Source organism: Daktulosphaira vitifoliae, unplaced genomic scaffold (assembly GCF_025091365.1).
Source record: "Daktulosphaira vitifoliae isolate Bord-2020 unplaced genomic scaffold, ASM2509136v1 Scaffold_1, whole genome shotgun sequence".
Classification (NCBI taxonomy): Eukaryota; Metazoa; Arthropoda; class Insecta; order Hemiptera; family Phylloxeridae; genus Daktulosphaira; species Daktulosphaira vitifoliae.
Genome location: NW_026099572.1, coordinates 58,623,306 through 58,635,274, shown reverse-complemented (window position 1 = coordinate 58,635,274; position 11,969 = coordinate 58,623,306). Strand labels below are relative to the sequence as shown.

The window sequence follows — 11,969 nt, the reverse complement described above, 5'->3', positions numbered from 1 at the left end:
TAACCTATTTTTTTAATCATTAAGTTGATTTTTGTAAATATTTATAATAAAAAAAAATAATTTGTTTTACCATAACTTTTAGCTCAATTGGCAAGTTTGAAATTGGCATCATAAAAAAAAAATTTTTATGAAAATTAAAACAATAGTATTTTTAAGATTAATGTGCAGTCAGGAAATTTTATAATTACTATTTATTGTAAATTTATCTGAAAAGCTCAATATTTTTTTGCATTTTTATCTTAATAGAACACTTAAATAGAAGTTATAGTAATAATTTCCTAGTAACTTTTGGTGTTTGAAAAGATTCTGCAATTGAAATATTCATAACTTAATTAAAACAAAGTTGTTAAAAAGATTTACACAATTGAGCATATAATAAAATTTGATTATAATTGTAAAAATCCATTATTAATTCAGGAGAAACTAACAATAATTTTTTTTAGAAATTATATATATAGCAACATGTTACCAAAAAATTTGTAATATTATAGTCTAGTAGTAGCACACACAAATAGAGTAAAAAAAATATTAAATTACAAAGTAAAATTATATCAAACTTCATTCGTTAATAAATATTTTGAAAACATTAAAAATTAATGATTTTAATTGTCTTTATGGAGAACATGTAATAACTAACTGTTTAATTGATAAATTATAATTTTTTTTCAATTTTTGAGGGTAATATCTTCAACTAGATACGAATTGTAGTCATTTGACGTATCGTTGAAAAAAGTAGGTCAAGTTTGAGCAGAGAAAATAAATGATAGTCACAAAAAAAATATCTTCTCAGCTTTGCATCGAAGCTAAAACTTAAAATATAGTAAAATAATTTTAATATGAATACAAAATTTCTTCTCGCGAGTGACGACTTCAGTGATGGGATCCTTGATCTTTATTAAAGTTATTGAATCTAAATGAGATAATAATCAAAGCAGTTGAAAATTTATTCTAACTTAAAAAAAATTAAGAAGAAATTCATTGCCACTCGCGGGTTGGAACCCTGTACCCCAAGCGTGTAAAACACAAGTTTTACCAACTCGGCAACCGTACGTCGCTACCGTCGGCTAAAAAAATTGGCTATTTAAGCTAGTTCAAATTTCAAAGTTATTTTTCTCGACTTCAAATCAGGTATTTTAAAATAAAATAAAATATAAAACCCAGAATTTTAACACAAAAATAGCATATTTTTGCATACGGCAGTCATTTTCACTATGAAGACAAGTCCAGAGGTCAAATTTTTTTTTTTTAATTAATATACCTAATAACATTAAAAACAAAATGACAGAAGAAGAGTCGTTGTAACACATTCTAAACAATAGACGGATAATCTACGATCGTAATTATTTTTCACAAAAAAGTATATTAAAATTTAAGTTATTATTTAATTAAATTCATTTTAATAATGAGAAATACATGATAAATTCCTGTTTCCCTTAAACGTCGTACAGTATTCTCAAAAGACCGTCTATCAGGAATCCTACGATTAGGAAATCTTTCAGCCCATAAACGTGCTGCCTCAAAGCCTAATTCTTAATGATTAAAACCAAAAAACTTTAACATATTTTTTTAAACAATAAATTTGCATAATTATTTACAAGTAAATAATATAATTACTAATTAATTTATAATAATTTACAAGAAACGAACTACGAACGGATTCTGTTGTTTTGTTAGGTATACGGTTAAAATTTTTATATTCGACAAACGTATAATATAACAATGAAATCTGTTCGTAACGGCTAACCGTGATGAGACATAATCTTTTTTTCCAGACCCTTTGTAAAAAAGTTTCACCTGAACAAATTTCCATCTAGTTAGGTGTCTAAGAAGTGGTCCAAATAACTTTTATAAATTCATGAGGTCCTGACCCTAGTAATAGGTTACTTAGAAGGTACTCAGTAGGGTACGTATTAGACTATATAAATAAAAACTTAGAAGAGTGCTAACTAGGATACTTAGAACTATATTCGTAGAAGGATAGTTTCGAATTTGAATCATGGACATCTTGTATGTAAGGTGATCCACATATAATAACACAACGTCTAAAGTAAGGGATATTTTAAATTTATTGCACAATCATGCATATAAAGTACCAAAAGTTGACCTAACAAGCTAGGATTTTTGATCCTACAAAATGATAATAAACCATCTCCTAACTCGCTCGCAACATATCTTCTTAGGTACGTAACTGCTGTAAACTCATTATTGCTGTATTTTTTTTTTTTAATCTGTTATTTTATTCAAAAAGTTATATGTTAAAACAATAAAAGTATTGATTGAAACTCAACCGACGATGTGCAGTTTTTGCACAAGCTTAAGACTAAAGAAATTATTAATTTTTAAAAATTAAAATTACAAAAAAATATATATTTAATTAGTTTTTATTTATTTTTATAACAATGAAGACTAAACATGAATAATTACAATCATAGATTATCATTAACTAAAACAGTTTTATTTATTAGTTATAATTAAATAAATACCATTATACATACTTAAGATGTACAATCAGATGTTATGCTTAAACAATTCTGTAAAAATTGATACAAAATTTTCATGTTTGATTCAAAGTTCTACATTTTAAGTAATAAAATTAAACAATAATTAAATTAAAGGACAATTAAAAACGCTGATAATTCAATTAAATCGTACCACAATGAAATTTTGCCCTTTAACCCTCGTACATTTCACTCTAACTGCCAGATTTATAATAGATATAAAATTATTTAATTTTTTGTTTCAGTAGTATATTTATGAATGAAATATACTTGTATTAGATGTTTAATATGTAAAACTGGACACGATTTAAAAAGTTAAACTTTACGATTTACAGAGAATTTCATTTAAATTTAATATTTCTTTTGTTTATTTAATGAACAAAAATATTACGTTCTCTAATCCGTTGTGTCTTACAAATGATGACCTAACTTTTAACAAATAGTTGGTTAGCATAGGACATATGGCCAGCTAGAATAGTGGTAGCCATGTTTGACGCTAGGCGGTCGCACGGAAAGGGTTATGTCGCATTCTCATAAGTAAAAGTTGTGGTTGTACACTTTTTCTGATCCCTTTAATTTGCAAATTATATTTTTGGCCTAGTGTTAACTGTTGTAAAACCTTTAACATTTTATTATAATCATGACAACGTTAACAAAAATTGTAGAAAATAGGAGAGTCAGCAAATAATGCAAATTAATGCATGTGTTTCCATTGTTTGAATTGCCTTTTCTTAATATATTGAATTAGTATATTTAGTAAAAAAAATTATTATTACTTACAGCTTAAGTTTTATATTATATATGTAACTTTAATTTACCATGTAATACAAGCCAGAAACAAAGACTATAAAAAAATAAGACTTTACCACACTAGAAAAAGTTCGAGGTATAATACCAATGAAGATTTGATGCATTTGATATTAGTATCAAGTGATTCATACATATGATCAATGAAATTATTTTCAAAAAAATTATATAAATAAATTTTCTATCGATGTGCTAAATTTATTTGTCATTTCCGAAACGAACGTCGAAGATGAAATAAATAACTTAAACTATTCAATGTCAGAAATCGAAATAAATGAAAACTAATTGTAAATAAAAAATGTACAAATTAAGATAATCTTATTAGTCCTATGCACAGCTATTTTTGTCTGCCGCAAAAAAAATTATATTTTTAAAATATAGAATACTTACTTTACAATATCCATGCACCGATACATGCGTAAAACAGGGTATTTTTTAGTATAGCGCTTTTAATTTTAAAAATGACTTAAAAAATACTCTGGTCAAAAAATAATTTTTTCAAAATAATTTTTTTAACATCTTTGATCTTTACTTATAAAATAAAATAAAAATTTCGAAAAAAAAAAATTTAACTTGTTAAAAAAGTTGACAACGAAAGACCTTTTTTGTGTTATAATAACCGTAATATAATCTATACTTCAAATGGCTATAAATAACGACCGGATGAACATGTGACCTTGAAATTTTATATTTTCTCTAAGCAATATACTAGAATTGAGTTTTCATAATTTTTTCAATATTATGAGTACATTCAAAATGGAACTTATGAGTGCCTAAAATTCTCTTACAGATCACTGTGCTAAGCCAAGCCGATTACTAGACATAACTTAACTGTTTTTTTTATTAAATAAAATCCATATCATTTAACCAAATCATAAACTCTTATTCTTGGGCGTTCCTGGACGCGTTTAACGGACTCGTGTATTTTCTTTTTATTAGCTTTAAAAAATCATCTTCCTCTAGGATATATGGTATTTGTGAAGTCATCTCATCTAAACATGGTAAAATGTCAACTTTATCATGAAATTTTGGTATACGTCAGTTGCCAATGACTTAACAATCATCAACTTTATTTTATTTATAAGTCTACAATTTTCTATACTTAATATTTAGTTTTACATGGTTAATAAGAGTAATTTTGCCTAGTTTATTAATGACTAATAAAATAATCTGAAAACTTGAAATATTTTTTTTCTTATCTTTTTTTAAATCATATTTTGGTCCTGCTCTTGCTCATTGCGATATTTCGTAAAATTGGTTGGTGATTGCTGATTTAAATTTTTCTAATCGCCATGGAAGTAACGAAAAATTCCGTCGAGGCCAAAAAATAATCTATTCTTTGTAACCTTTCAATATGAAATATCATTATATTTGTACAATAATTTTCATTATCCATAAGTAATATTTAATCTATAGTAGGAAACATTAAACTAACTTTTAACGAAACTTTTAAATAGATAGTAGATAATAGGAGCACATTTACTCTTGTGAATGCGTATATATAAGTGTGTCTATTGTTCTAGATCCCACTGTCCAGGAGCGGACTTAGGTATGTGGTGACTCCTGGGCGGAATGCATTATGGGGCCCCTTATACATAAACAAGGAAATATATTTTTTACTTATTAAATAACAATTATTATCATATTTGTGATACCAATGTATACCAAATTTGTGGGGGCCTCTGGGCTGCAGTCCATTCAGCCCTCCCCTAAATCCAACCCTGCCAGTGTCGAAATTATGTGTGATCATATAATAATAAATTGATAATTAATACTTGAGTATTTTTATTTTATAAAACAAGTATAACAATAATGTAATTTTTATAATAGTTTACTCACTACATTTATTACAGGCGTGTACTGCTCTTTATCATAAATCAAGTATATAAATTTTTCATTTTCAAAAACAAAATTTTTATTGAATAATTTCCATCCATCGTCATCTGCGTATACGCATATTGGTGTTTTTAAATATTTTGCTGCCGCAGCTATTTCAGACTTCTCTTCAATAGGTGCCAAATGTTTTGTCTATAAAACAATTAAATAGAAAACAAATTTAATATTAAGAAGAAAGTAACTTCGGTGGAAACACTTGTATAAAGAAACCGTATTAATATAATTCGGTAGGAGGTACGCACAGTGAACCTACAAGTCTAAGTTCATGGGCAGTTCTTGCTCACCTCTATAACAACTAAAACTAAACTAAACTAAGAAAAAACAAAATATTCAGTGCCTTAAAATTTTAAAAGGGTAGGCAATCTAATATACGAACGTCCTTATAGCATGATTAATCGACGCACAGACCAACTCAGAGGAAAAATTTATTTATATACAAAAGAGAATAATTAGAGAATGAAAGGGAAAGAGTTTATTTTTGTACACGAAATGAAGGAAATAAAATTCACTTAATTCCAGGCGCGCTTATGGTCGGTCTGGTCTAGTGCAATGACCATAAGATAAATACTTAAAAATTAAACATTCAGTATACACCATAACAACTAATTTTAAAATTAGGAATTGATAGATGAAATTATATTACAAAGCGAATACTGACTCTATAGACTATGTTGGACTTATACAAATAGATTGAATGTATTCTCCACGTCACAAGTATCGTAAGTGGACTAAAAATTACATATTTATAATAGTACTGTTAAAGATGACCAGGAAAGTTAGTGCACACAAAAAGAACGTAGCAATAGGGTTTTACCACAATAGAAAAAACTCGAGATTTTATTCGCTTTAATAATTTAATATTTTTAATAATTACTTTGTGGTTATTAGATTTCAAAACAATAATGAAATTATTAAGATAAAATAAACCGCTCATCATATTATTCAAAAAATAATACTATAGCGAGCCGAAAAAAAAATTAATATGACATACAAATGATAAATTAATAAATAATAAATAAAGAGATGGAAAGGAAAATATTAGATTAAGATAAAGTAAACCGCTCATCATATTATTCCAATAATAATACGTTAGCGAGACGAAAATCAAAACAAAGTAAAATAACCAACTAAGGCAAAATTTGCTGAATAACAAGAATGACGACAATAAGAAAAACAATTTTTTTCTTATACTGGGTATGTTAACAATAATAAATTTAATAATATAATATGACATACAAATGACAGATAAATAAATAATAAATATATAGAAGAAAATAGGCCAATCAATGAAGGAATAATTTTGGTGAATGGCGGAAAAAATTCCCAACCAAATTTTTTTTAATTTTAAGCTTTTTTAATTTTCTCAAAAAATATTTAACTTACAATAAAATTATCTTATATTTTTTCATTTAAACAAATATTTTTCGAGTTCCATTGCATTTAATATGAGTACTAAAATTTATTTTATATGTTACAATGTTACAAAATACATATGTGTGTATGTATGAGTTTATTTATTTATAGTATCATGAAAGTGTTGTGTATATTAAGATACANTTTTTCCATTTTACGGTTACTTTATATCATGTTATACTTACATTTGACACAATGTTACAAAATACATATGTGTGTATGTATGAGTTTATTTATTTATAGTATCATGAAAGTGTTGTGTATATTTGTGCAAAAGAGCGGTGGTGTTGACGAAAATGTAAGACGCAAGTTTAAGTAAGNCAACCGATAGAGTAGGTAATTGATTTGACGTTATATAGTTTAAACCCAACCAAACGCTAAATTGTACATTCCCAAACAACAATAATATTATGTCATTTGCCATCGGAATTTCTGGTAATATTTTTCTTTTTCTTCGCCTTAATTCCAACTACTTGGGGTCGGCCACCCTTATCCTAAACTTCCACTTGACACGATCTCCCACATCATCTACACTCACATCATCTGTCCTCATATCGCATTCAATAACATCTCTCAATATCTTTTTTGGTCTTCCTTTATCTCTTCTTTCTTCAACATTCATTTCTATAACTGTTCTTATAGTTTCCGATTCTTCTCTCCTCGTAACATGATCAAACCATCTAAGTCTATTTTTCTCATCTTATCCACGATTGACGCTATACCTATACTCCCTCCTATATGCCCGTTCTCTAGTCTTCGTATCTTCTCTAGTTACTGTAGTATCACATTTTAATACATGTAATAATTAATACTTATATTTAATAAAATATATCACCAAATCAGTGTTTCCCCGTGGATAAGATGAATAATAAAATAATACCCTTACACAAGATTTAACCATCCTCTTACGCATTCCATAAAACGCCCATGTAAAAGATTCTATCACATTAACCAATCAAATACAGCAAAAAATATTTCAAGAATCTCACCAGAGATCGCTAAACCAGTTTTGCGGGCTATAAAAAGGCCATTTTCCCCAAAATTCGGGTGGTTCTCTTACAGTGGTTCTCTTACGGCGATTCCTTTAAGTCTTCGCTTCTCTTACGGTGGTTATGCACGGTTTCTGAACATCCCTCTAGCGGACACTGGGACGCCTTGCTATTCTATCTCTGCATCTCTACGGCTCTCTGGAATTCTCAACCAAGATACAAAAAGTGAATGTGTGTGAGTTTATGTTTCATTCTTAGTTACAATTCTATATAAAATCTGCACTATTTTTACCCTCTTTCGTAATTACTGATAATATTATACATCTTATTTTCGGTCGAATACTTTTGGTGATATAAATATTCTAACACATATAAAATATTGGTGTTTATTTATTTCTTTTTATCTACATTTATATATATAAGCATACTAAAAGGTTACACGACTAGATTGCATTGTGTTCTATTACTTATTGAAGCGCCACATCCTGGCTGGACAGAGTACTAACACAATAATATCATAGTTAATACTCCAACTAATTATAAGCGTTCTATAAAGTGTCTCTCCATTTATCGACTAGCTAGTCTGATCTCTGCCACAGTGTGGGCAATCGGAGTGTAGGACACTCATATAATTTTTAACAGTACACAAGTTGTTTAAAAGACAATATTAATAAATATTTTTCGAGTTTCATTACATTAATATGAGTACTAAAATTTATTTTTCATTTTTTCCATTTTATGGTTACTTTTTATCATGTTATACTTACATTAGACACAATGTTATAAATGCATATGTGTGTATGTGTGAGTTTATTTATTTATTGTATCATTAAAGTGTAGTGTATATTAGGATACAACCAATAGAGTAGGTAATTGATTTGACGCTATATTGTTTTAACCCAATCAAACGCTAAATTGTATATTCCCGGAATTCTGGTGTCTTTTTCTTTTTCTTCGTCTTAATCCCAACTACTTGCGGTGGGCCACCATTTTCCTAAATTTCCACTTGACACGATCTCTCACATCATCTACGCTCACATCACCTGTCCTTATATCGTATTCAATAACATCCCTCAATCTCTTTTTTGATCTTCCTCTATCTCTTCTTTCTTCAACATTTATTTACCTTTCAGCCTCATTGGAATTCTTTTATCGTATAAGACACCAGACACATCTATCCACTTCAACCACCCTTACTTAAACTTGCGTCTTACATTTTCGTCAACACCACCGCTCTTTTGCACAAATATACACAACACTTTCATGATACTATAAATAAATAAACTCATACATACACACATATGTATTTTGTAACATTGTGTCAAATGTAAGTATAACATGATATAAAGTAACCGTAAAATAAAAAAAATATAAAGTAAATTTTAGTACTCATATTAAATATAATGGAACTCGAAAAATATTTGTTTAAATGAAAAAATAGAAGATAATTTTATTGTAAGTTAAATATTTTTTGAGAAAATTAAAAATTCTTATATTTTTTAACTTTTGCAAGGCTGTAAAAAAAAGCTCAATTCCAATCAATGAGGACTTTTAGTATGTCATTATACATATCTTAATTTAAATTAAAAAAAAAAAATTGGTTTGGCATTTTTTCCGCTATTTTTCCTTTGTTGATTGGCCTAAAAGGAAAATAACTAGAGATAAAAGGCGCGGTGCCGCGATCGACTTATAATTAATACTCGACGATAATAACATTAGTTATTTACAGTTATTATGTCATATTAATGACCCATTTACATGGTGCATGAACATTTTATATTTCTCAGTCATTATTTCAAAATTATTGTAAATTGCTAGAAACATAAAAAAATTACTTAACTATAAATATGATTATAACATGATATTATATTATTAAATCAAGTATAAATTATTTACATTAATAATTTTGTTACGTAATTTTTGACCAAATTCAAATGAACCAGTTATCCAATAAGATAGTGAACTGAATAAACAATTTCCGTCTACTGTTTTGTTATAGACTGCTTTAATCATTACTGTTTTCGGAAATGATAGGTATTTATTAAACATATTTTTGGAAGATACTATTTTAAAAGGAAGATTCAATTCATTACACTTTGATTCTTGCCATTTAATATCAACTGGCAAAAAAAAGAGATAAGTATTCACCATCCTAAAAAAAAAATTTCGATTAATTTTAATAAATTAAAGTTAAAAGATTTATTAAGATCTTTTTAATTATTACTCTTAGAAATTATTAAATAATACCAAAAACCTTAAAAATGCTAGCTAACTCATTCCAAAGTCTCGTATAATATACAGAGTGTCCAGTAAATAAGGAAACAGGTCAATTGTTACAACGAGAATAATAAAAACCCATTTCCTTACTTACTGAACACCTTATATAATTGTTAAAGTAATTGTTTTTGTTCCTCCACGCTTACAAATGTACTAACTACCCTCTTTTTATTTCACTTTTATGTTCGATATATTATTGAAATTATGTTTTCATAGTACTGTTAATCTAAGTCATTCTTTTCAAACAGTTAAGCAATATGTTAATTTAATTTTTATTTGATAATAATAATTTTCCTTATTAATTCGTTACGTAAATTTTTAGATTTCATGAATTCATATGATTTTAAAGTTACAGTTTAAACATACAAATTTTATATTATATTTTATAATAACTAAAATATTCCAAAAATTGTTTCATTGTAATCGAATACATTTCAGGATTTGTAGAACATACCCTATGTGTACAATACTGTTCACGTTAAGTTGGCAACCAACGTTCATTTTTACTTCTATTTCAAAGTTATGTAGCAAGGTCAAAATTGCATTAATATTTTTCAAATTAATAGTTTTGTACTTAATGTTTTATGTGCACATTTGAATAATTAAAAACATAACAATTTTTATGAGTCTTTATATACAAAAACCACGTTTTTTTTTATTTGTTCGTATCTCAAAAAATATTGGAAATTAATACAAATTGATAATTAATATTGGGGTATTTTTATTTTATAAAACAATTATAACAATTATTTAATTTTGTTAATACTTTACTCACAGTATCTACTACAGGCATAAAATGTTCTACTTTATTAATCAAGTATATACATTTTTCACCATTATCATTTCCAAAAACGTCATCTTTGTTAAAAAAATTCCATCCATTGTCATCTGTATATACGTATATTGATGTTTTTAAATATTCAGCTGCCGCAGCTATTTCAGACGATTCAGCATACACTCCTAAAATAGAAAATTATTTTAAACAAGTCGTAAAAAATAGGCTAGGGTAATATATTCGATNGTAAAAAATAGGCTAGGGTAATATATTCGATGAATGAACACTACTAATAAAATTTCATTACGACTAATTGAACTTTAAATATTAAACATTTCTATGAAACAAAAAACATTTTTTTTTGTTTTTACTTAAATTTTTTTTATTAAGTGTTTTTTAAGTGTTTTTGTCAAAATGGACAAATCTATTGTGCGCAAAATATTATATACCGTTGTCTGCAATATCTTTCATGTAATTTTGATAACTCAATTTTTTAACACATGAGAGATATTTTACAAACGTATCATAGTAGGTGTTTTGTACGAGGCAGCTAGACTGTAGGACGGCTAGTTATGCACCGCACTAGTATGCCGATTTACCTTAAGCCTGTTTAAATCGTTAATTATTGATGCGGGAGTGGGTCACCTAGGAGATGACGGTTAGCTATACATCCAATAAGTAAACGAAAGTAGACAATAATTAAATAACAAATAATCACATATATTAGAAATTCCTCAGAGAGTATCTTAAATTTAAGGGGTAACGGGAGGGCTCTTAAATACTAATGGTCGGCGAAGCGGCATAAAACAAAATAGTTAAACTCAATTAAAACAAACAATAAATAACATTAAAAAATAATATAAACTCAGCTGAATAGATGACGTTGTTGATAATGATGAATGGACTGTATGATATCTTGTGGTAATGGTGTCGAAAATCTGAGTATGACGAGTCAGAGTGTAAATCTAGGTACATAATGGCAGATGAGAATAGACTACGGCAATGAAGATATTTAGTTATGGTCAGGGCCCAATTACTAGTGGCATGTAAGAGCACGTTAACTTTGAGCACAAGGGTACAATAAACAAGTAATAATAAACTATGGCGTACAACGGCCGGACAATTTAACATTCAAGCGAAGGCGCGTGCAACAGAAAAAAAGTGACACAAAAAACAATTCACTGACTGACTTACGACAATAACCTATACACGGATGACAATTGACATCGATTTATCGTGTTGGGTGAGCAAGGGGGAGAGTAAAGCAAGACGCTGGTGATCAGCTGTCCCACGAAATAATATAATCAATGATCT

General features: G+C 27.7%; 1 protein-coding gene across 1 annotated transcript in view; it reads right to left on the bottom strand.

Annotated features, from left to right (window-relative positions):
- Positions 1-2,495: 2,495 nt before the first annotated feature.
- LOC126894726 (uncharacterized) overlaps positions 2,496-11,969 on the bottom strand; it is a 13,717-nt gene continuing 4,243 nt past the window's right edge. The window contains exons 4-6 of the mRNA XM_050665943.1: positions 10,656-10,840; positions 5,145-5,333; positions 2,496-2,531 (exon numbers count right to left, since the gene is read on the bottom strand). Of these exons, the coding sequence (XP_050521900.1) occupies positions 2,496-2,531; positions 5,145-5,333; positions 10,656-10,840 (410 nt within the window). The remainder of the gene's footprint in view (positions 2,532-5,144; positions 5,334-10,655; positions 10,841-11,969) is intronic.